At 42.6% G+C, this 26,516-nt stretch overlaps 2 protein-coding genes across 4 annotated transcripts in view; both read left to right on the top strand.

The window, feature by feature from the left end:
* Positions 1 to 3,400: 3,400 nt before the first annotated feature.
* Positions 3,401 to 15,469, top strand: LOC119163607 (carbonic anhydrase 2). The gene is made up of 7 exons (XM_075887668.1): positions 3,401 to 3,443; positions 4,378 to 4,458; positions 5,845 to 6,006; positions 8,428 to 8,576; positions 9,240 to 9,329; positions 11,370 to 11,597; positions 14,936 to 15,469. Exons 1-7 carry the CDS (start codon positions 3,401 to 3,403, stop codon positions 15,173 to 15,175), a joined length of 993 nt encoding a protein of 330 aa, XP_075743783.1. The 3' UTR covers positions 15,176 to 15,469.
* A 1,296-nt stretch (positions 15,470 to 16,765) lies between these two features.
* Positions 16,766 to 26,516, top strand: part of LOC119181184 (rab GTPase-binding effector protein 1) — a 54,683-nt gene continuing 44,932 nt past the window's right edge. For 2 of the 3 annotated variants that reach the window (XM_075888996.1, XM_075888997.1), the window contains exons 1-6: positions 16,766 to 16,930; positions 20,772 to 20,882; positions 22,351 to 22,657; positions 23,740 to 23,860; positions 25,303 to 25,314; positions 26,244 to 26,456. In XM_075888996.1, the coding sequence (XP_075745111.1) occupies positions 16,882 to 16,930; positions 20,772 to 20,882; positions 22,351 to 22,657; positions 23,740 to 23,860; positions 25,303 to 25,314; positions 26,244 to 26,456 (813 nt within the window). In that variant the 5' untranslated portion in view covers positions 16,766 to 16,881. The remainder of the gene's footprint in view (positions 16,931 to 20,771; positions 20,883 to 22,350; positions 22,658 to 23,739; positions 23,861 to 25,302; positions 25,315 to 26,243; positions 26,457 to 26,516) is intronic. The other variant, XM_037432367.2, reaches the window with a different exon arrangement.

Raw genomic sequence — 26,516 nt, 5'->3', positions numbered from 1 at the left:
CATCCATCCATCCATCCATCCATCCGTCCGTCCGTCCGTCCGTCCATCCATCCATCCATCCATCCATCCATCCATCCATCCATCCATCCATCCATCCATCCATCCATCCATCCATCCATCCATCCATCCATCCATCCATCCATCCATCCATCGCACGACTGCAACGTGACAAAAAATACTTGGGCCTATGGTTAGCATCTTCGAGACTTATGCGCTCTTTGAGCGCTTGTGACCTCGAGGAACTTTAGTGCCTCCCCATCGAGGTCTACGGTACTCCTATTAGTGAGTGTTACGGTAGCATGATAATATATGGTATATAATATAACAAAGGACACGGACAAGAGAAGGCACATTCAAGACAACACAGCGCTAACTTTCAACAAGTTTATTACACGCAGATCACCCTAGTGTATGTACTCCACCACGTCATACGTCACATGTGCATAGCTCTCACAACCCGCCATTCCGGCCCGTTTGTTTTCCTTCTTGCGGCGGTTATATTTATCCGGCCTCCTTGGAAGCTTTCTTGGTCGGCTGCGCGGGAGCTTGTGAATCTGATGCAGAAGGCAGATCGAATGACTCTCACTTTCTCTCTCTTCTCCGATGTTGTCCTTCATATATTTTTATTCCCCGTACCCCATTCATGTGACGACCTGTTGAGGTGTCCTCGTAAGGAGAGACTGTTAAGGGTAGGCACTTTTTTCTTGCTTTCTTCTGATATAACCGCTTATACTCATTCCCAGAATTTTTCATTATTTCTTTTATTTGCGTATTTCTCTATTTTTCGATTTTTCGGTCAGGCAAAAATTACCAGTTTTCGCTCATAACCAACGACACCGACGCCGACCCCTGACGCCGACGCGGGAATTTCTGTGAACCTAGCTCTTCAACGATATCTCGTTAAAGTATAGGTCAGTGGAACTAAAATCAGGCTAAGAAATTCGTTTTAAAATAAAACTCCCAATGAATTGCATATCAAAACAAGAATTTGAATACACAAAAATGGACTATATAACAAGGTAATCTTTTTGTTGCTTTGATGTACTTCAACACAGCAGAGCAGACATCAATGTGGCAGTAACCTAATGAAGTGACACCAAGTGATGAAATCACTGAGACATTTACTGCTACTGCTAACTTCCAAAATGGGGTGTCTAGGAGATATTAAATGCGAAGCATTTCTTAGCGAACTTCAGCGACTTTGAGCGTATCTATCTATCTATCTATCTATCTATCTATCTATCTATCTATCTATCTATCTATCTATCTATCTATCTATCTATCTATCTATCTATCTATCTATCTATCTATCTATCTATCTATCTATCTATCTATCTATCTATCTATCTATCTATCTATCTATCTATCTATCTGTCTATCTATCTATCTATCTATCTGTCTGTCTGTCTGTCTGTCTATCTATCTATCTATCTATCTATCTATCTATCTATCTATCTATCTATCTATCTATCTATCTATCTATCTATCTATCTATCTATCTATCTATCTATCTATCTATCTATCTATCTATCTATCTATCTATCTATCTATCTGTCTGTCTATCTATCTATCTATCTATCTATCTATCTATCTATCTATCTATCTATCTATCTATCTATCTATCTATCTATCTATCTGTCTGTCTGTCTGTCTGTCTATCTATCTATCTATCTATCTATCTATCTATCTATCTATCTATCTATCTATCTATCTATCTATCTATCTATCTATCTATCTATCTATCTATCTATCTATCTATCTATCTATCTGTCTGTCTGTCTGTCTGTCTGTCTATCTATCTATCTATCTATCTATCTATCTATCTATCTATCTATCTATCTATCTATCTATCTATCTGTCTGTCTGTCTATCTATCTATCTATCTATCTATCTATCTATCTATCTATCTATCTATCTATCTATCTATCTGTCTGTCTGTCTGTCTATCTATCTATCTATCTATCTATCTATCTATCTATCTATCTATCTATCTATCTATCTATCTATCTATCTATCTATCTATCTATCTATCTATCTATATATCTATCTATCTATCTATCTATCTATCTATCTATCTATCTAGCCGCCTACGACTTTTAGCTCTCCTGGCCATTTCGATAATGGTATCAATACCAAACTTGGTATGGCATAACATGACAGCGTGAAAAACGCATTTGACTAGTCATAACATGAAAATCATGACATGTATGTCATGAATGTCACGATTTACATTTCATGGTCCTGCAGCTCTTGCGGTAGTTTCGCTCACATGGTACGTTGCAAAACTGGTATGGTATGGCATGATTGCATGTCGAACACAAGCCACAGACCCTAACATGAAAATTATGACATGCGCGTCATGTAACAACATGACTCCATGCCATGTACTCCATGTACGTATTGTAATGATGGCAAATGCAGTGCTCACGCACTGGCGCATACCCGGCTAGAGGAAAAACAGAACGAAGTCAGATAAAGAGCAACCGGCTTGCGAAGGCATCCCTTTCGACACCAATTATTCCTATTTTCTCTCATAAAGTATACATTACGGTGGCGCGATTTTGCACACTTAAAATCAGGCAAAATTTATCTGACCTTGCACTGACGGCTTCTCCAGAGTACAAACACTTGTTATTTCCCTGGCGCAGTGAACTGACTAATTCAAGGATGATGGAAGTTGTCATCACGAAATTTCGTTGCCGCGTTACCTCCCTCAATTTTTACTTGCATAGATCAGGCATATTGAATTCCCCTATGTGCATTTACTGTAATCAAGAGTAAACGATCAGTCATTTTTTATTACATTGTCGCCGTTTTGATTTATTCAGGCAAAGCGTACTAGCACCACCTCTTCAAAGACTGGGCTTGCAACTATCACAACCTGATCTTCTTTCATTTGAAGCCTCTACACTGGATTTCAGCCACAGGGATGTTTTATTCGCCGTTCAAGAATACATCACTGCGACTAAACGATTTTCTTGCTAAATTACTGTCTCACTATTTTTCTTCTTTTTTTTTCTGCAAACTTGATATCGGTATTTCAAATCAAAATTAAGTTACAAAAAATTTGTAGGAATGACGCATAGCTGAAAGTTTAGGGCGAATTCACCTTATAATCGGCCAATCCCCTTCTTTGGGTACGAGCCATTTGCACAGGGAAACAACAACAACAACAACAACGAGGCATCTCGAGTAGCATCGCGAGCTAGAAGAATCCCAAGCATGCACGTACGACGAATCTTACGCACGTGGGTGAGTGCATTCTTTTCTGCAGAGCCGACTGGTTCTAAATAGCTGTATTGATTCGCAACAGCGTACACGAGATGCTATTACCAGCAGCTTTAAAGAAACTGTGCTTGCGCTGTCAACATGATCGCAGATGTCATACACTTCCGTCTATATGATCATCAGTTCTAGTCGCTGCGCGGCACATGGAACCTACCGTAAGTATTTCTGTGGCGTGCAGGCCTTTTTAAATGAACCATTGGTTATAAGTTGAATGTCGTATCGAAGGGTTGTGGATTGCGACCAGGCAGGCAGATTGGTTTAGAGATACAATATACATAGATGTTTTTTGTATTGCTGTGTGTTTCTGCGACAGACGGACAGCTAGATAGATAGATAGATAGATAGATAGATAGATAGATAGATAGATAGATAGATAGATAGATAGATAGATAGATAGATAGATAGATAGATAGATAGATAGATAGATAGATAGATAGATAGATAGATAGATAGATAGATAGATAGAACGTTTTGTACAGGAAAGTGGTGAGCACAAAGTCTTCAAGAAAGGAAACGCAAGAAACCAAAAGACGATTACTGTTGAGCGAAAGAAAGGCACTCTGAACGGTGCAAGCTGTTCTTTATATTGTAACGATGTTGAAGGACTCAGGGATGTAGTAAAACGTATTCATGAAAGGGCGAACCTGTGCCCACAACTCAAAGGAACTATGGTCATAGAACGTTACAGCCGAACACCAAAGATGTCCGCCTTCTTCTTCTTCCTCTTCAAGCGAAGTTCCGAGCGCGTGGCGCACATCAGCCGGGTCCAGCTGGGTGCTCGTGCTATCATCATCGTCTCTGCGCAACACTAGACGGCGCGCATGCATGTCCCTGTGCGCGCGGTGATGGGCGCGTTGTTTGAATGCAGGCAAGATGTCGCGGCAATATTATGAGCCTTAGTAAATGACATAATGTACCTAGATGAGACAGTTCACGCGGACAGCAGGGAATAGGGGTAACGCTAACGATTGTGCTGTAACTATTCTTAATGATGAGGGACATCATTTCATTGGTGACGGGGACCGTTGGCGACTTATATCTTTAAGCAAGACAATGGAGTAAGCCGGTGGCACGAACTCGCCCTTCCAGTGTCCAAGGCGGTCGTCAGCCACTCACAGCAGTCGAGGATTGCCGATGTCTACCACTGGTGCACCAACGAGAAATTCATACGTAAGTGCATTGGCACATGCGTGCGCACGAGGGGAAGATGGTTCGAGGGTGAGGGCGCGGACATGCGGAGAGGAAAGCGCATGGTGAGTGGCAGCCCCCCCCCCCCCCCCTCTTGTCATCTAAGAGGAGGTGGAGGACGGAAAGTCATCCCCACATAATAAAAAGTGGGGCTGTTCCGAATCGGGGTGAGCACAAAGTCGGCTCCATACATTTACATAATAGGGAGGAGGAGGGCGCTGCGAGGAACCTTGCTGGAATGCTGCTCAAGAGTTCCGAGGTGATTGTCCCATGTACTCCTACGGCAGCATGGCCTGGGAACTTTTGACCCCCCCCCCCCCCCTTGTCCTGTACGTTTTGGGAATTCAATATGACGATATGGGCCAAAACAAAAGTGACCAAAATATGTAGTGCATTTCTATTTCTTAACTAAGTACGTATTTGGATCTGCTGCTCCCTATTCGAGCAAACGAATTCGAGGGTTGCAATTATAATATCTGCCACAGGTAATTCTTAAAATCCCGTATGGTCAGTAAAGGAAAACAATTATTTTAGGCATCCGTTATGGGCTTCATCCTCATTTGAACAGCTGTCAATCATCATGACCTGTTCTGGCTTGCAATCATCGTCGTCTTTGTATGTGCGGTTCATCTCCGTATCTGTGGCGCTTGTTCGCTACCGAGTTCACGGCCCATAAAGCTTGTTACAACCGAGTCGTCATGAGCCCCCGAGAAGCAATCGAGTCAGCTGATTGTGAAACTGCAATTTTCTCTTGTGTACGGTGGCATCCCATTTCAAACTTTCCTTTCTGTGGCCAAAAGTGACGTCACTGACATGTCATCTAAACTTTCAGAAAACTACCGAAGCTGCAGGGTCGAAAATTGGAGTTACGAGACGCTCCCGCTCTGCTTGAAGTATGACACCACCGACATTCTCAGTGAGAATCTATCTATCTATCTATCTATCTATCTATCTATCTATCTATCTATCTATCTATCTATCTATCTATCTATCTATCTATCTATCTATCTATCTATCTATCTATCTATCTATCTATCTATCTATCTATCTATCTATCTATCTATCTATCTATCTATCTATCTATCTATCTATCTATCTATCTATCTATCTATCTATCTATCTATCTATCTATCTATCTATCTATCTATCTATCTATCTATCTATCTATCTATCTATCTATCTATCTATCTATCTATCTATCTATCAAATGTCTTTAACGAGAAGTTGGTGCCTAAATCTGTCTTCGGATGTACCGCTTCTCTTGCATACTAGATTTCCTTGTGAAGTTAATGATAGTCACGAAACAGTACAAAATCGTTCAGCATTTACGTACGTAACAATCAGTACAGAGGAGTACAACGTGCGCAGATTACACTGCCTGGCACCGTCGGTACCCCTCGTGCGGGGGCTCCCAGCAGTCGCCCATCTCGGTGCTGTTCGCGCAGTCCGAGTACAAGTACTTCGATCCAATCCAGTTCCTGAACTACGACTCGTACCTGCAGATCGACATCGAGATGGTCGGAACGACGCGTAAGCAGCCATCTCATCGCTCCAAGCGTTCTCTATCGTGTTAATTAAAGACAGCGCAGCATAAATAATGAACAGTTTTTGCCGGAGATCCTTGAATGAAACATGAAGGTGTTGTCCGTCACCGCTATCGCGCATAATAAGAACCAGGTTGCGAGTCAGCATCGAACGCAGGCACACTGCGCGGAAATCAAGTATTCTACCACACAGGCAAGCCAGTACTTTGAACTTCCTCAATAGAGTATCCTTTACAAGTTTATGTACAGTGGAATCTCGTTGATGCGATTCTGTATAATGCGTAATTTGGTGTGACACGTTTTTTTTATATTTCTGGCCAACGTCCATTGAAAGTAACGCATTTTTCGCGCATATATTACGGTAACTTTCTTGCCCTAATAATAGTAATAATAGCAATGATAGCCCTATATGGGATAATAGGACCGTGAAAGTGCATCTCGACCAACGTATCTTGAACTCCAACGTTTATTATTAGGTATAACAGCTCGAAACGCGTTATAGAAAGCCGAAATATGTACGCTCCAGAGCTGGTGAGGCCTCAACAGAGTCGTTTTTGCGGCAAAAAGATCGCTGAAAGCCAGCGTGTGACGCAGTCGAACACTTCGACACACTTCGTAGCTTTCTCCTCAATGCAGACCTGAGTGAGAAAACTGCAGTTTTTTTTTTACTTATCAGAAGAATTTATTTCACGACGTTGAAAAAAAAATTACAGCAAAAACTGAACAGCTCAAAGGTTACTAATCAAAGGTAAATTGCAGACGGAATATGCATGTTTTCCTTCTTTTCAAAATATCGATACTACTTTCAGATAATACTTCCATTTCTCGGTTCTCGCGAAAGACGAATCAACGAGATTCCTCTGTTATGGCCAGGGATGGCGTTCGCGGTCGAAACGTCCCATTGCGTAGCAGAATAGTAGAATCATGCCGGACTTCACACCATCTGAATATCACATTGAGTAGGCAATTTGAAGCTTCCCATCATAGACGAAGGTCTAAGCCATTGTTCGTCATTGTTCTGATCAACCCCAGTACCAACTCAGTTTGCAGCCATGTAGGCGCATATTGCTTCATAAACGCCTCGCACTTTTACTTGAAGTAGGTGCCCTAAGAGAGTTTACAACGGGCTCCCTGCTCCTCCAGCTAATGCTGTGGCTGCTGCGCGGGCCCCGCAGGACTGACAGACTTCTAAGAGTGATATATTTACTCTTGTACGTATAAAACCATGTTTCATGTAAGCGGCTGCTTACATGAAACTCAGCCAAAGTCACGCGATTGCATTGCCTTTCGTCCACATCGGCTCTGCGGCTTAGAAGTGTGGCAGCTTGGGCTAGTTGGTATGGCATGACGATAGTTATAGCGCGAGAACAAAACGACGACACAGAGACAAGAAGGACACGAAAGACACGAGCGCTAACTTCCAACTGAGTTTATTGCGCAGAGCACGAAAATATATAGAGGATACAGTGACCATGTGATAAAAACCATATGGCACAAAGAGCAGAACATGAGTAAGAAAAACAAAAACAAACAACACAAAAACAAAGGCACTGAAAAACAGCAAAGAAAAAACCTAGAAAAAAACGAAACAGAAAGGTAAAGATAAAATAACTACCTGCCCGCACCGAAACCTTGAGTGGAAAAAAAAATCAACGTGAGTGCGTGAGCTGCGCTTCAACTTTGTCTACGTCGTCTTAATATTATTCACGCGAGCAGAAGGCACACGGTGAGAAGCATGCAGAATGGCGTGTCGTCACAACGTCCGCCAAACAGCTTCAGCGACACGTTAGTTGTTCGGAAGAGAAACCTCGCTCGCGTACATTTCCCGTAACAATGTGCAGCTGCGCGTGTGTCATGCCACAGCTGAACACCGGTGACTTAACGAAAGGTGCCCGGAGTCCGAAAGTACACACCAGAAGAGCATTTTCCATAAAGCTGCTAGTCCTACTTCAGCTGGCGCTCTAGTGCGTTAGCTATCACATTTGTTGTTTCGCTATTTCGGTGAAACTGTGGGTCTTTTTTTTTCGTATGCAGTGAATACTAGACATCTATCTATCTATCTATCTATCTATCTATCTATCTATCTATCTATCTATCTATCTATCTATCTATCTATCTATCTATCTATCTATCTATCTATCTATCTATCTATCTATCTATCTATCTATCTATCTATCTATCTATCTATCTATCTATCTATCTATCTATCTATCTATCTATCTATCTATCTATCTATCTATCTATCTATCTATCTATCTATCTATCTATCTATCTATCTATCTATCTATCTATCTATCTATCTATCTATCTATCTATCAATCAATCAATCAATCAATCAATCAATCAATCTATCTATCTATCAATCAATCAATCAACAGCAAACAATGCGTTCTGCGCAGCTGCGCAGTGTTCTTCTACCCTTTCGGTGTGGACCTCGGTGTATTCGGTGGGCCCCTGCAGGTCCAGTACAGCTTCTTCATGGGCACAATTCACTTTGGAAAAGATAGTCAGTCGGGATCCGAGCACTTCATTGAGAACCAGGGATTCGCCGCCGAGGTATACAAGCGCGCAGAAACAGTTTGCCTGTCCTGCCCACTACAGCTGCGCGAACTAATTCTCACGAGTTGACAGTGCTATTCGTTCAAACTAGAGACATCGTGGTCATTTTTGTGTTCACAATAAATTAGAGACTGCCTATTTGATTTAAAGGGTATAGATGAGGGACTTCAGTGCCAGTAAAACTTCTTGTAGTGCGCAGCACTTTAGGAAGCCGGGTTGACTTAGGCTATGACCGCGTGGTGGCGTAACGCAGTGAAATAGTGTACCGTAGGTAAATCCATTCCTTGCGTAGTAATTTTAGCACTCGCTCGTGCCAAAGAGGTCTTCTTACAGTGTCTCTAGACACTGTAGTCTTCTTCCCCTTGTTCATCGAGCGCCTTGATTATGATGATGATGATGATGAGCGCCATGACGATGGCTCTGATTGTCGTATGCTGTCGTACGCTGTACGCTAAGAAACGAGAGTATGCAAGCGAGATATTGAAAAAACAGAGAAAGAAAAAAATAAACTAGGAAGAAAAATTCAAACAATAAGAATAAAGAAAAAGAACAGAAAAGAGTGGCAAAAGAAAAAGATAGAGAAAGAAACAGAAAACCGAAGAAAAAGAAAGAGGGTTTCCCAGCACCAAATTTCCCTCAGTCTTGTCATTTTTCGTACAGGTACAACTGATCCACACCACCGAGCTGTTGAACGAGAACGACTGTCTCAAGGAGGCCAACGGCCTGCTAGTGCTCGTCATACTTTTTGAGGTGAGGACATGGGCTGTACACAAACAAATGCCGAGAAAAGTAAGATATAGAAATAAGAAACAATAAAGTGAGAAAAAAACAGTAATAGAGCGTAATAACTGGATGTTTTCGTGTATTGGCGTATGACGCAGCAAGAACACGCATATTTCTGAGCGCAACCTATGCTTACTCCCATAAACTTTCGCAGGGTTCCCTTTCACGGGTGGCGGGGGGGGGGGGGGGTAGTGGTGAAGGGTTATTGTCGTGTTCTCTCCTACTATGAAAATGCATGGGCTAGACTCTGCGTTCCCTCTTTAAAGTTACCAAAAGGGGCAGCCCCCAACCCCCCCTGCCTCCCTCGTTGCACACATCTATGCTTGCACTGATAATCTCGATTTGAACATGTCTATCACCTGTCTACACTTCGTGCGTTTGCCTTCTCTGGGAATCTAGTCAGTTATCCTTAATGACCAGCGGTTATCCTGCTTACACATTATGCACCCAGTCCATGTCCATTCCTTCTTGATTTCAACTATGATATCTTTAAACCCGGTTTGTTCCCTGCCCACTCTGCTCCCTTCTTGTCTCTTAAGGTTACACCTATTATTTTTTCCCATCGTTCGTTTCGTCGTCCTCAATTTAAGCTGTACCCTCTTTGTAAGCCTTCAGGTTTCTGCTCCCTAGGTATGTACCGGCGATATGCAGCTGTTATATACATTCCTCTTGAGGGTTAGTGGCAGATTCATTCATGATTTGAGAATGCTTGCCAAAGTGATCCACCCCATCCTTATTATTCTACTTATTTCACTCTCATGGTTCGGCTCCGCGGCTACTATACCTGTCCTATGTAGACATATCCTTTACAACTTCCAGTGTCTGTCCAGCTATCGCAAAGTGCTGTTTTCTGCTGAGACGTCTGCACATTACTTTGGTGCATAATAGTTTTCAGACCTACTGTTCTGATTTCCGTGTAAATGGCAATATAGCCCGTTTAAATGTGCTAAAATCCTTTGGAAATTCGCCAAGCAAGACGTTTCAACACAAATAAAAATGATATTGGTGATTAGTATTGGTATTGAACAGGTTCATCAATTTGCTTTTGAAATAATGCACATTTTCCACTTTAAATGCGATTACCTCAAAACATGCTTTTTTGTACTTTTGGTTCTTTATCTCAGCCATCACTGTATCTAGAAACATTTTTCCCGGTATTTAGATAACGTAATAAAAATATGCCGAAGCAGAATTACTGTTGGGTGAGGAAATGTTCTTCACCACGACATTCAACTGTTATTACCGAGTGATAATTAGGGACGTAAAGTTTAAAAAAATACAAAAAAACTAGCGTTACAATTTTTAGCATTAAATCTACTTCAGTAAGGAGAGAAATGGCGTATGATCACAATGATAGTAAAACAATTAGTGTAACTCTTATGATTATGGAGAAAAAGGTAAATAAGCTTTGCCTAAAATACATGGTGCGTATGGGGTTTACCATGTTCCCTTAACCAAACAAACTGTGCTGCGGTGGACGCTCACGCATGAAAGCGGTTGGATCGGTACATGTGACGTTTCATCATGTCGCTAATTTCACGTCATGACACACCAAGATGTCAGACCAAGATGTCAGCAGCCATGCGTCGATTGTAAAATTGCCTATATAGTGAGTGCCTATGTATACGAAATCGTAGAAAGCCACAGGAGACAGTGAGCGTTATTTTGTCGTATATAGATTCCGTTTTACAACCTGTAGAACATGAAACATTCTTGGCTTTTCTAAAACACAAAATATGAGAGCGTGCCAACAGAAACGCGGATATCAGCACAGCCAAAGTTCATAGAAAAACTTTGCTATGCTTTTTTTAAGCCACGGTGCAATAGAGGCGTTTTTTCACACCACATTACGCTAGTAGGGTGAGAGTACAAGTGAGAAATTTCAGACTTCTTGCTTTTTTTTCTCTTAACTTACGTTAAACTCAATCCAGAGCTTTGGAACACCGGAAGAAATACTGACAGTCCCTCATACATCCGAGTAAGATGTTTTTTTTTTTGCATCTTCAGGAGAAAAACGACGACAACGAAGACCTGGTTCCGTTCCTGGACGTCATGCAAGAGCTTCACGACAGCGCACGCAACCAGCACAAGAGCATCGAGTTCTTGATGTCGTCGCTCATGCCGGACGACACGCTCGAGTACTACATCTACCCGGGCTCACTCTCTTTCCCGCCATGCACCGAGCGAACCATCAACGTGGTCTTCCAGAGAACTGTCCCCATTGGTCAGAAGCAGGTACTTGCTTCCACAGACAGACAGACAGACAGACAGACAGACAAACAGACAGACAGACAGACAGACAGACAGACAGACAGACAGACAGACAGACAGACAGACAGGCAGACAGACAGACAGACAGACAGACAGACAGAATGGAACGGAACGGAACAGGACAGGACATGACATGACATGACATGACAGAACAGAATGGTACAGTACAGTACAGTACAGAACAGAACATAGCATAACAGAACAGAACAGAACAGGACAGGACAGGACAGGACATGATAGTACAGTACAGTACAGAGCAAAACAGAACAGTACAGTACAGAACAGAACAGAACAACATAACAGAACAGAGCAGAACAGAGCAGAACAGAGCAGAACAGAGCAGAACATAACATAACATAACATAACGTAACATAACAGAGCGGAACAGAGCAGAACAGAGCAGAACAGAGCAGAACAGAGCAGATCAGAACAGACCAGAACAGACTAGAACAGACCAGACCAGACCAGACCGGACCGGACCAGACCAGACCAGAACAGAACAGAACAGAACAGAACAGAACAGGACAGGACAGGACAGAACAGAACAGAACAGAACGGAACATAACAGGACATAACAGAACATAACAGAGCAGAACAGAGCAGAACAGAGCCGAACAGAACAGAACAGAACAGACCAGACCAGACCAGACCAGACCAGACCAGACCAGACCAGAACAGGACAGGACAGGACAGGACAGGACATAACATAACATAACATAACATAACATAACATAACATAACATAACATAAACAGAACAGAACAGAACAGACAGGAATATTTTACAATAGCAGCTCTGTTCTTTCCTCGCTTCCGTATATGAACATGAGGGGTTGGAGGGGGGGGGGGGGGGGTTGAATAGTTCCCGGGCCACTATCCTATTTATTCTTAAGGGAGCGTGGCCTGGAACACTTGACCCGCACTGTGCGCCCCTAAACCGGATAAGCGCTTTACAAAGATGGCGCCTCCGAAGGAATACTCTTTGTGCGGCAAAACCCGCTTTGGCGTGAAGGTTTGGGCAGACGCTATAAAAAGCGCTTGCTAAAGCTGACTCGTACTTTGTTCAAGAATGTTTATTTTAGGTCAATAGACAGTAAGTCAGTGACACATGCTGTATATTGTCACGACGCAAAAATAGCAGTAATCAAATGCACGACAACCCACTGTAATTACACCAGAACACAGGCAAACCGATCGGGTGAAAAGCTTGTCTTTCTCTCTCGTTGCGCGTGCTCTTCGTTGTTCTTTTAGTGTTGCATATTGAATGCGTTATTTGCCTCCCACCAGAGAGCATCGTCCCGATGGTCTACCACAAAAGATGGTGCAGTAGATGTATAGTGCGAATCAGTCCAAACAATAGGGCTTCATTCGGACAACGTGCACTATTTCCGGTTTGTGCTGGCGAGTTCTCGAGGGGCTGTGAGGAACGACCACGTAGTTAACGTCATTCAGGCGTCGTACAACTGTGTAGAGGCCGAAATACCTCTTCAGCAATTTTTTCAGATAGTCCCCGGCGGTGAATAGGACTCCAGACCCATACTTTTTCGCCGGAATGATAGACGACGAGTCGGTGTTGCAGATTATAACGTTGAGCGTCGTAATTTTGCTGCTGGGTGATTCGAACGCACGCAAGCTGCCCCCGCAAAGATCGCTCCTCCGCAAAAAGGCCCTTTGTGCGGCAAAGCCTGCTTTAAATTGATGATTTGTGCAGACGTGATAAAATGCACCTGTCAAAGCTGGCTTCTACGCAAGAAGACATTTTGTGTGGCAAAGCCTGCTATAATGTGATAATTTGTGCAGACACGATAAGAAACGCTTGCCAAAGTGGCTTCTTCGCAATAAAACTCCTTGAATGGAAAAACCTGCTTCAACATCATGGTTTGTGCAGATGTGATAAGAGCTTGCCAAAACTGGCCTCTTTGCTGGAAGATTCTTTATGGGGCAACGCCTGCTTTAAGGGGCCCTGAAACACTTTTTTTTCAAGTAACCATAGAATGAATTCACTGGGAGAGCTTATTGCCTCACAAAATCAACGCCACAAAAATTCTAAGAATTCGTCCAGCATGAGTGGAGTTACGAAGGCTTGTCGCATGCTGCAATTGCCTTCTCTCTTGTCCCGTCTAAAGCGCTGGAAGCTAAGCAGTGAGGGATGGCAGGGTCACAGAAAAACGTCATGCGCGTCTCGTGACCTTGAGCACTTTTTTTCTTTTTTTTCTTCGTATGCGCGGCTTTTTCAATGCGATTGCACACGCACGCGTGGACACGTAGCGGCTTCCCGTGGCGAACCCTGTAACAAGTGAGCGCGCCATGTTCAAATCAGCCAATGGCTGATAGATGGGCTCACTACGTGTGATTTTTGGTCATATTGCGTGGTTTGTCGAGAGAAAAGAAAGCAATTTTAGCCGATTTTGATAATTTATTGCGAATTCTAGGCTGCGTGCTACGCTAAAATATTTGGCTCGCGTGTTTTCGGGAGCCTCTACTACCGATCGGCAGCATTTTCTGACCATGCTCCAAAAGTGTTGCAGGGCCCCATTAAAGCAATAGTTCATGCGAGTGCCATAAAAAGCGCTTGCCAAAGCTGACTTTTCCGCAAGATGACGTTTTGCGCGACAAAGCCCACATTACCAAGACAAACGAATGGACAGACAGACATAGATAGATAGATAGATAGATAGATAGATAGATAGATAGATAGATAGATAGATAGATAGATAGATAGACAGACAGACAGACAGACAGACAGACAGACAGACAGACAGACAGACAGACAGACAGACAGACAGACAGACAGGCAGGCAGGCAGGCAGGCAGGCAGGCAGGCAGGCAGGAAGGCAGGCAGGCCTAAGCCTAATCGAGTTTCATAAAAAGACTCTTGCTTTAGCCTGACATAGCATGCAGAGCACTTCAGGTGCCGTGCTCAACGACAATTAATGCTCTCGTATTTAAACATGGTCATAATTCTTCAAATTCCTCAAGTGTTTTTTTTTCTTTTCTTGTCATCTAGGAAAGCTTTTTTCTTGGACATCCACATGGAATTAACTTGCGACCTCGTGCTACAAGCATATAAATGGCAACATCATATATATATATATATATATATATATATATATATATATATATATATATATATATATATATATATATATATATATATATATATATATATATATATATATATATATATATATATATATATATATATATATATATATATATATATATATATATATATATATATATATATATAATGATTGTGTTTGTTTCTAGCGTGGATTTTCTTTCTTTGCCGTCTGAATCGCAGTTGGAAGAGCTGCGCAAGTTGCGTTGGCGTCTCGGTGATGACGCGTCGTGCAGCGGCCTGCTGGCGGGAAACGTGCGACCAATCACCGACGGCCGCGGCGGCGTCAAGTCTACGCGCACCATTTTCCGCTCCTTCCTCTCATTCACGCCCTCTATCGGCGCCTGTTCACACGACATCAGCGCCGCCGTCGTCACCCTGTTCGCAGTCGTTGCCGTGTCGCCGTCCTTAACGCAGCCTTAACGCTTGACGTGTGAACGCATATTGTATCTATTTTTTAATGTAATATTTACTCATATACTCCGGAAATAATTTCTCGTTGGTGCTCTCACATGAGAGGATATCAAATATGTTACGCATAATGTTGCAGTTTTCTGTCCATGCTGTGCGTCATCGGGATACTAGTAATCCAGGCAGGTTGTTATTTCACTGATGTGTATAATTTTACTGAACGTAATACCTTTATAGTTAATTCTCTTTGTTGTTCCACTCATGCACTTATGTCTGTTGCCATGATTAAAATTATACTTGATGCCCTGTCTGTAGTATTTGACTAACGTATGTTGCACTGATTATTTACAAATTGTGCTTAAAAAGCGCGAAACACTCCTTTTATGGCTGCTGGCGATACGCTGCACGTGATGCCTTCATGAGCTGGCCTTTGATGAATAATCCATTGCACACTAGCTGAAGTCTTTAAATTAGCCTAAACGAAACCCTCACTATGAATGAACAAAAAAAATTTAAAGGGCCGCCATAGTTACTAACGGTGCTAATTAACACTGTTTGATGTTAATACAAGCATATGGCCACTAAAGTGGTCGGCTGAATGATCACCACCGTAGTTCAAATGGTACACCATCGGCCACGTAATGGGAAGGTTGCAAGTTTTGTCCCTGACGGTGAGCATGCTATATTTACCTTGCTGTCCATTTTTATTTCTTAATATTGTATATTACAGTTACTACAGATAAGATACACCAATTATTTCCATCGCTTCATTTTCTGTTCTCACAAATGTCTCGTCTAACAAGAAAAAACTTGCCCTTAGACTTCGCATTCCTTAGTCCTGTGTTAGTCTTATCTTGTAGACTCGTACGTAATGAGGCGAATTTCTCGTCGAACTCGTTTCTTTAAACATAACTAAAGAAAACAACAAACAAGGAAGGCAGAGACAACATTGTTTCTTTAATTGTAGGAGAACAATTTCTGACCTAAACTGAAAGAAATTGAACGAAAAATCACCCTTTTATGTTGGTGGGATATGAGCCCAGAACCTTCGACTTACGTGCCCGATGCTCTACCGTAACTTGAATGCTGTGTGCGTGTACTCACACATGTGTTAGTAAACACATAACTGAATCATGTGAGAGTAAGCTCGTTACTTTGCTTCGAGAAGACACAGCACTATATTAAGAGAAGTGACAGTGTCTTCAGTGTAACGTTGCAGTTCCCCACTGAGAGTTTCCACTGAGAAAGCTTGCTGTAAAAGTCAATAGTATTTTTACCAATTAACACGTCATTGTCGAATTCATACATCAAGTGTAATTATTGTCGAACATAAACTGAGGAACTACCAATAACACGCTTGGCGCGCTCCTGCGCGTCGTGATATCCGAAACCGAAACTGATTAACCCACCTTTTCCCGCATAACTTGTGTCACAGAAATACTAAGTAAAACTAAAAAAACCACAGTAATACTGTCGGCTAATTTATGAATTGATCAATTTGTGTGATAAGTTACACCGAATCTAGAAAATGAGAAACTGAACAAGCCAAATCCCGGCAGCCCAGACGGCAGTGACATCGCGTGCAACTATTTTTTTTTTTTTTTTAACTCTGTCACCCATAGAGGACTTCCGCTATGCGGAGTGTGCAACTCGAAAATGAAGTTCCGAAATTTTCTCCTGTGAGGTAATCGCTACCCTGGGACGCACATTTCATCACCATGGACGCTACAGGCATGCACCATCAATCTGAGAACGGAGACACGGAAAGTAAGTACTCGGTCACGCAACGAAACGATGTTTTGTCGACGGCCTTAGGCTTAAACCACATTTTGTTGATCACTGGCGACCCTACGATTCGTCGCCCCCTCCAAACTTGAGAAGAATCCAAATATCCCGCAGTTGGGGGCTTTGTCAAAGCGTGGAAACTGCGTTACCGTCGCTGGCGCAATCCCTTGCCAACGTCTCCGACGGTGCCAACAGAGAGTTGCCGTATTCCTTTCGAAGCGACAGCTCGTAATGATACGCTCGATGGGAGTGATCGTCAGCTGATTGACATGACACCGACGATGTTCTTCTTTTGCTACATCCTAAAACATGGAAACGTTGTGGGCGTTGGCATGCTTCGCGTTTAAGTTCCTCGCTGTTCACAGCTGTGCAAAACAATGAAACGTAAACGTCGGTGGGCTCGCTGGTGTGGCTGTCGCGACTCTGCAACGGGAAGTGTTTCGTGGCGCGTTTTCGCTTTGTAGCTCCTTCCATTCATTTGCACCCCCTTTTCGCTGTCTGTTGCCACCTTTAAACTCCGCAAACTTGTTTTTGGCCGTTCGTCACGCCAGCATCGCGACAGCTGTGAGCAGTTTCGTTTAAGACTCGACTTTCATAAACCGGGCACCTGCCACGCTCCAGCTAGGGCATTATTTTTTTGTTCCTGCACTACAGCTTTTTGTTCGTTTTCGTTTTACATTGTTACTTCGAGGTCGCGCTAACTAGAAGTGGTGAAGGTTAAGACGGCCGAGGAACAATGGTTCCACAACCTTGGTGCACGTTAGTTTGCCATCAGCACTGATAGGCACCGCATTGCTTTATGTAGCAGTATTTCGGGGTATTGAACTTCGAAAACACATTCCGAAAAATGTGTACCCCTTTGCAGTACCTGCCCTTTCGTTCACGCTTCAATAGTCATGAATCATGTTAGCAGCTTGTAGGATTTGGTTAAAGAACTATGTACTGTACAAAGAAACACGCCGGGATGGAAATCTTCACTGCTTGAATGGAATGCCTCAGGATTAAATATAAGGCTATAATACAGCTCGAAAGATGAAGTACTTCAGGGACCTGAAACCTTAATTAGCGACATTACAACTTGTGAGCAATGAAAAATTCTGCATAGCAACTCGAAAGATGAAGTACTTCAGGGACCTGAAACCTTCATTAGCAACATTACAATTTGTGAGCTATAAAAAATTCTGCTTAGCCTTTTACTAAAAGATGAAGTACTTCAGGGACCTGAAACCTTCATTAGCGACATTACAACTTGTGAGCAATGAAAAATTCTGCTTAACCTTTTACTACAGGCATAATTTTTTTGCTTGTCAGTGCAGTAAAAGTGTCCACATTTTACAGCAGCCGGCTCTTCATGTTATTGAAAGGCACCGCAGCTCAGGTGTACCTGTCTTTTTTTTTATTCAGGCTTTTTATAGACATGCATTTCCAGCATATCATCCTGAAAAGCGGGCTTTGGTTGTAAGAGAGCTGTGAAAATATTTCAGCTCTTGCATTGTAAATAAACAAGGCAATTGTAAATATCTAGTTCTACAAAGTTATTTTACATAGGTGTATGGCTGCTTTCTGCCTTGATTTCACCTAATCATCTCGTAAACCTAGTTACAAGCATACTTTTACTTATATGGAAATCCGAAGAGCTAAAGTGCATAACGAAGACTGTTATAGGAATGTTTGCTAATGACTTGACATTTTCAGCATTGCAAGCCACATTGTGGCTTACGTAAACAAGCTAGAAGGGCCGCTAAGTCACAGTCTCGGACAGTACTGGCATGTTTCTACACCATTATGGTCACAGCGGCATCTAACAATACCATTTGTGCTCCAAATGTAGTTAACTGACCTGCAGATGAGATTTGGTTGGAATAAAAAACATTTTGTTGGGTTGTTTGAAAGCAACAAGTTATAAAAGTTAGGAGCATGAAGTTTCTAATGCTGTCATGCTGCAAAGCCTTATAGATGGCTTGCACGGGACGTGACAGACGTAGCTTGTCAAAGGAACTGGGACTCCACTTTTGATTACAAACAAATTGTGAAAATGTGGTGGCAGAAACCTCCCTGTGTGGGTATAATGAATTAACCTGCATGTGATGCATCGATAATGTTAATGTGACATCAGGATTGTCATGTGCTCACATGTTGAGGCTCAACAAGGCGATATTAGTGACGTCAGTGCAAGCCATCTATAGAAAAACCGAACTTACACCACGAATATGCGGTGGTGCTGTTTTGGTTGGCAAAATATCCTCTGCCTACTGCAGTTTATGCTGGGTTTTTGCAACGAGAAAAAAAAAAACGAGCAAAAAAAGCAACGAGAAAAAAAAAACGGCATGCTGGCAAGCTGCGTCGCGGTTGGATGTGAGTCGCGTCTCACAACTTAGTTTTGTTTGTTTGCGCACATGCCAGCCTTTAGCGCTTATGGCTTTCACAACGCTTATGGCGTCTCACAACGTCGTTTTGTTGGCACACATCAGTCCTCAGCGCTTGTGGCGGAATTTACGTGCAGATGTCGCTATAATTTTATCCATAATGTCGACATTGGTCTACCTGTGTTTACAAACATGGAATGGGTCTATAGGAAAAAAATGTGCAGTGCTGTTTTCTATCACACTCTGTAACATGGATCTGTTGTCATGTTCAATTGTGGCAGTGCTTGTTGGGATGAAAAGTGTGTAAATTGTTTTTTATTCTCATAAGTTTCTCATTTGTAATAAAAGTCGTAGTTCTGAGCTGTTCTAGTAGCTGTTGTCTCATTCCTTAATAATTATTGTGAGCAGACATGAATGAAAAAGTCATGGCATAAGGTGAACAACACTGTTTGTTTGAGATGTAGAACAGCTGTTTTTTATTGTTACTACAATATCACAGAAAACAGTTATGCATGTCAAGCCAGGGTAATCATCTTTCTGTGTTTATTTTGTACTCTGGCATGCCAGATTTGGCTCAGTTGACCGGTACAGCTAATTCTGTTGAAGCTACAGCTTCTTCTGTAAAGCTAGAACTAAGAAACAGCCTTATCTTTACCGGGTTAAGGCCATTGCTATATGTAGTAATGTAGACTTGTAAAAACATTTTTTTCACTGCATTTCTCAATGAGTCAGGTTATATGATATGTCAAAGAATGTCACTGCCATGCCGACGCTCGCATTGCTGAGTAAGATTATTGTACCAGCTCTTCTGTTTCATTATAAAAACTCACAAAAGGTGTGCCTGGGACACTTATCAGCAAAGACAGGTGTTACGCTGAAACGTGATGAGTGCTGTGGCATTGGACATTGCAAAAGTGTACATGTAGCCTTATATATAAAATGGGAATCTGTCACTCATTTGTTTGATGGCAAAACTTTATGTAGCATCACTTGTAAAGTATCAACACATTGTCATTGTGTAAGAGCAATTCATGTATGTAAAGATGAAGTAGGCTGCATCGATGGTTAGAATATAACTTATGAATGTTTCTCTTTCCACCCTAAGTAACAGCTTTAAAGTACTTCTTTACTCTGTTTATATATATGACATATATATAACACATCATATGTTCAGTTTACCTTTAATTGAGGCCTCCACATTCTCTACTTGTATGTGTTATTGTAAGTAGCATCTGGTTAGCAAATGTATTTTTCGAGAAGCTGTTGCTGCACAGCTGCAACAGTGTTGAGGCGGAGAATTGCAGTTGCTGCACATTTCGTGCCGTGTACTACAGTCTACCATTTGTATTGTCAAGGTCTCGTGGATGGGCAATGCATCTTACAAACATTTTCATGAATTTTTCAACTGACTTGTCTTACTGCCGACACTCCCTTCCCTACCCTCTTATTTCGCATAGATGCTGAAGAGGGGACTTTGTTACTGCAGCTACGCAAAGAGAAAGAAACGATGGAGACAGAGTTTGGGCTTAAGAGGGCAAAGTTCAAGGAACTCTTCATGCAGAAAGAAGGTAGGCCTTTGGGAGACCCCTTATTTTTCTAGGCTGATCAGGAATGCATGGTTTACATGCTGGGCCGTCTTGCGGCACGAGAGACTAGCGATTACAGTCTGCTCGTTTGTCTACGTTGTTGCCATTTTTGGCTTTCTGTATCATCGTGTTGCTGGGGGACAATCCAGCTCCTTTATCTGCTTTTTGTGAGTACCTATTGGCTTAGAATTTGGCATTGAGATATTACAGTGTTTTACTATGCCACTTTGTTCTGGGATGCTATGAAATACTGCCACAATTATAGGGCATTTTCCACTGCTTTGCATTAATGTAGTGTTCCATCATCATGTAAAAAAGAGAGGAGTTCATAGGAAACTGGCAAGTAGGAAGTGATGGCAGACCCATTTGTTGGATGGAGATTTAATGATGACGCTCTTGCTGTTGTAGCAGTGTACAGCTACATTAAAAGTAAGTGAGTTGTCATTAGCTGATAATGCCCAATTGATGCTGACAATGCTGATGCTGAGTAGCCAACACTAGCAAAAGCTGGCACAATGTGAGTAAATATGGTTCTAGCTGAATTCATTCAGAATGATGTATTACATCTCAATACAAAATGAGGTCATACGTAGCTAAAACAGATGTGATTTTTGTTAAACAAGTTAATAACAGAAGCCTGGGCTCGGAACCAATGCGGAAACATTTTCATGATGATACCTTACTGTCTATGAATTCCTGTTCTGTTCTGAGTGAAATGGGCCATAACATCTTGTGAATATACTGATAGAGGAAGCCATTTGTAGAATTCGATTTCTGTGTTATAAACCACCCCATGTTCAAAAAAGATGGTGGTTTCTTTCTCCCATTCACCACCCTTACAATAGGTGTTATCTTTACTTTGTTACTTTTTAAATATTTGTTGTCTACAAGATGGTAGTGCTTTTCTAAAGTGCTGACTACTTCTTTTCGCAGATAATAAAGCTTGTTAGTCACAGCAATGAAAAAAAGTTATTTAAAGGGCACCTAGGGCCACCTATCTCTTCATATAAGATGTGAGCACCAAGTATTGTGCCTGTCAGTATACTGTGGTTTTCGGCTACATGGTATCGCCGCCTGTGCACTCGGAAACACACAAAATGAAGTGATCTCAGCCAATCGTGCGCTGTAGTCATGTAAGACATGGCAGAATTGGCGTGCCACTCCATGGCAAGGCAGGGGAGCAGACTATGTACATATTATATTCCTTGTGTATGAACCAATCGAGAGCTTATTTGCTCGTGACATCATGTGAACAAACTGCAGTCGTGAGTCGCACCGAAAAAATGGAAACGTTGGCAGAGAAAAGTGCACTTGTTTTTGTATCTTCAGAGGTTGCTTACGGGTCCTTGAAGGCTGGCTTGCAGAGGCGTGGTAGTTTGACATAAAGAGCTTATTTATGGGGGGGGGGGGGGATTTCTCTTATCAATGCAATGCGCCGCTCAATTTGCAGAGGAGCTCCAGGCAGAGCGGCAGCAACGCGAGGCCCTCGGGGAGAAGCTGCATGCGCTTCAGAGGGACCTGGATGAAGCACGATCGCTCCTGCTTGTGGCTCAGTGCGAGCAGGAGAATGAGCTTGAGGCTGAGCGGCGTCGGCACCGGGAGGAGATGGCCTCGCTACAGCACATCCTCAAGGAGAACACCGAAGAGGCCCTGCGCAGCTCTGGGCGCTACGAGAAGGAGCTGGCGCGCTGCAAGAAGCACTCCGAACGGCTCGAGCAGGAACTTCACGAGCTCCGTGCACAGCAGGCACAGGACAGGTAGGCTCTCAGCTACTGCCATAGTGGCTTATTACGTTCGGACTTTTCTGCATAGCATTCTTTTGGGGGTGAGAGAAAGAAAAGATAGAAAAACATAGGTTAGACAAGCAACGGAGGTGATATTGAATGAAGACAATGCTTCTGCTGCTACACTGGATAGCCAACATTTACGACCATTTAGCCATGACTCACCATCATTTAATGGCACTAATCATCATTCACCAATACAGTTAGTCAACACAAGCCAGCATAAGCGATTGCTATATCATGTGTCTAGAGAGTCAAACTTTTGTGATGTTTGTTTGCATAGAGACCATGTTGATGTTGATGTGGTAAGGCACTTTATTATTGATTAATCGTTTCCCCCCTGTTATATGTGCGAAAAAAAAAAAAAGGAAGCCCATACAATACATGCACGGTATGACAAAATTTGTGTGATCCAAGTTGTGTGCTCCAGATGGGGTACTTTCAATCCTTTGTGACAGCAAAAAATGCATAGGTCGATGGCTGCATGTCGAGTAAATGTGAATTTTGCTGCACTTTCTGTCTGTATTTATGTTCCCTGTGTGTACTACATGCTGCACATCATTTGTGGATTGGAGGAGTAGGAGGAGCTTGGCTTCTGATGATTTCTTTCTTTCTTTCCGTCTCTCTGTATTACTGTCCTCCCGTTTGTTCCGACATTACACCTTTGTCATGTCTCCGTCTTTTTCTGCCTTCTCTTCCTGGTACATGAATCCTTTCATCTCTTCATGGTCACATTTTCATCTTTCCTTTTCTCTCCATTCTCCTATTCACCCTACGCTCTCCTTTCCTGACACTCCCTTCATTTTGCTCTGCTCTTTTCTCATTCTCCCATTGTTTATCCTTGCTTCTCCGGTTCTTTGTACCTCCCCCATTATCCCTCTTTATCTGATTCATTCATTTCTTCTCATGCTCTTCTTCCCATTTTTTGGCAAATGTCTTCTCTTCTAAACATGTGCACCGTCTTTCTCTGCACATCTCAACCCCTCGCGACCTCCTGCTGACAATGCTTCCCCGTCTTCTCTCTTCTTCGCTCCCCCTCTTCTCCCCCACAAAAGGGAAGGCGTGCTGGCGGTGGTGACCAAGTCCCTAAAGCAGAAAGTGGGCAATCTCAGTCCTAACCCCTTTTCCTCTTCCAGCGACAACTCCGTCGAGAACCTCGAGGAGAGCATGCGTAAGGTAAGCAGACACCCATCTCTGAGTGATATTCCACTCTTTCATGCATCTTGCACTGTAGTGGGGGTGATGGTGGTGGTGGTAGTAGTGGGGTAGCACGAAATATCATCGTAGGAAGGGCAAAAAGATAGAGGCAAGGAACAGACCACATGTACAAGGTGCAAATGTATGTGTGGTTCTTTTCTAGTCCCTTTTTTTTTGTGCTGCTTTCTGCAATGAAGCAGGACCAACATTACACTCTTTCAAAGGATCCTCTTGAGCTTTAGTGCAATGAAACAATAGCGAAATGGCTGAAGACGTTAAGACAGAAAACACGTAACCTGGTGTCTCCAATTTTTCTTCATTGTTTCTTTGCGTTAAACCTGACGACATGCAGTACCAGCTGGCCCAACAGTCTGTCTCGGTAAATATTTGTGATAGGAGCCGTGCAGTATGTCTGGAACTTGTTAAGCAGCACTGCTGGTGTGCAGCAGATACGCGTATGTCACTACCGCACGTGACTTCTGTCCATAACGTAACTGCCGTTTGTATTTTCACAATATTGAGAGCAGCGCAAAAAAATACAGAACAGTGGCTTTCATTATAGTCAACTTAATAATCACATAACTGTAATGAAATCTGTGCGAAAGATGTTTGTGATGATTCCACCTTCTTCCAGCAGTTATAACGAGTTTGAACAATGTTGGCTACTGTGGCGACTGTACTTGCACTGCACGACGTTAATTCCTTGTGTCTGTGTGGTGCTGCAGCTTTATGTATGGGGGGGGGGGGGGTCGAAATGGAGCGTCCAGAGCTATATAAGCTGGGGTTCACGGTATCTCCGATGGGCCTGGTATGCTTGGAAGTGGATGTAACCGTTGAACTGTGTCTGCGTGATGTAATTATCATAAGTCCTCTAGTTTTTAAAATGTTTTTACATTACCTAATAGAAAGAATTCAGAAGTGCCTAAACAGGCAAGCTGCATATTGTGTTGCCGTTTTAGTGAACTTTCTGCTAGATGCTGCAAATTTCAATTTTGCTTGTTTAGTGAGCAAAAGTGAACATTTACTTGTATACTTTTCGTCAAACTGATTTCGCATGAATGAGGGACGTATAAATTTTAATGACTTAGGTACATAAGGTTAGTGTTACTGTAGTACCATTACCAATACGTACCACTCAGTTATAAATGCACTTTATAAATCCTACACTTGCACATGTGGCTGCAAGTGGTATTGGTAACAGTTTCTGCATAACACTTAGCAGTGCACTTACAGTCTTATAGTGTCACTGTTATGTTATGTACTTTATGTTAAGTGTTACTTATGTAAACTAGCATATGTAAAGTAGCATTACTCAGTGTTGCCACTTTGCTCGCGTATTATTGTCAAGGGCCTACTATGTGTTAACTGGCAATGTAGAAGTCGTTGTGCTCCGTGAACATGTTTTTACTGTTCGTTGACAGCTGTGGATGGACGTAAGTGTACAACACTCTCACCATTATCATTCTGACAAACTAGTGCTACATGTATTAACAGTGTAGCTTTTTTCTGCATTTACGCTCATTGTTATTTTTTTGTTTGGATAACAAAAGTCCTGATTGTTAGGGTTGCAGCATTATTAAATAAATACTATTTTCCACGCCTTTTGTTTCTTTGCTTTCCTCTGTGCATGTGTATGTCGGTCTTCTGCATGTTTTTTGCATTCCGATTTTTGTTGTTTTTGTCAGCGCATACATTTAATTTCGGATGGGGCAATGCACTAAATGTGAAGATGCATCAGTAAGGGAGGAAGTTTTGCCCATCGAGTGTCAAGTTACATGGCTGCAAATGCTCCACAATTTGCTGTGCAACTGGCTGAAACGATCTAAAATGTGTCCCAACAAGTTTGGCCTGTCGGAAGTGTTCCTTTCACTGCACTGTTTGACTAAGTTGGCAGCTGCAGGGTGCGTGGGATTGTGACTTGATGCATAAATGTGTGACTAGTTGTACAAACTACTGCATGTTCAAAACGATAAGAGTAGATGTCTGTTCGGCTTTGTACTCGCGAGACCATATATTTTGCACGGAACTTTCTCGGAATGGCCACAGAGCTACAGTTATTAAAGAGTTCACTTACTTTTATCTACAGTGGCACATCATTATGGCGTTTGTCTTTTGCATTTTTTGCAGTGTCCCAGCCTAACATGCTTCACTAAAACCATATTTTATGACCAGATTTTTACAAGGTACCATAGAGTAAAGAATAATTGACTCTTCGAGTGCGTTGCATGCATAATAGATGTGTTCCCCTGAACTTCTGCCTTATTAGGATGCATAAATGAGATGGTACTCTGGTGTGTTGGCATGACGGGCTTCGAAATTTCGAGTGAAGCAGCGCGCGATGCAGTGCTGTGTTATGAACCAGGCACAAGAAGATGCGGAGATGCTCCGGTCTCTGGTGGTGCCCCTGGAAGAGGAGATTAAGGCCCTCAAGGACAAGCTTCGGTCGACAGACGAGCAGCTGCACGTGTACGAGGCGGCCTTCACGGGCCTCGTCCACGGCCTCGGCTCGGGCACGCTCAGCGATGCAGTGCGGGGTGGCACGCCTGCCGAAATCCTCTCCCATCTTGATGATAAGGTCTGCCACAATAATTAACGCTTTGCAATCCGAAACATTCGCCCACCTTGTATCCATTCT

The sequence above is a fragment of the Rhipicephalus microplus genome, chromosome 3, assembly GCF_043290135.1.
Source record: "Rhipicephalus microplus isolate Deutch F79 chromosome 3, USDA_Rmic, whole genome shotgun sequence".
Classification (NCBI taxonomy): Eukaryota; Metazoa; Arthropoda; class Arachnida; order Ixodida; family Ixodidae; genus Rhipicephalus; species Rhipicephalus microplus.
This window is presented reverse-complemented; position numbering and strand designations above follow the sequence as displayed.

Excerpts from the sequence above, each read along its gene's own strand:
- LOC119163607 (XM_075887668.1), top strand. The coding sequence starts at position 3,401 with ATGATCATCAGTTCTAGTCGCTGCGCGGCACATGGAACCTACC. Across the intron at positions 6,007-8,427 it reads CGAGATGGTCGGAACGACGC|TGTTCTTCTACCCTTTCGGT; the intron begins GTAAGCAGCCAT and ends GCAGCTGCGCAG. Across the intron at positions 8,577-9,239 it reads ACCAGGGATTCGCCGCCGAG|GTACAACTGATCCACACCAC; the intron begins GTATACAAGCGC and ends TTTTTCGTACAG.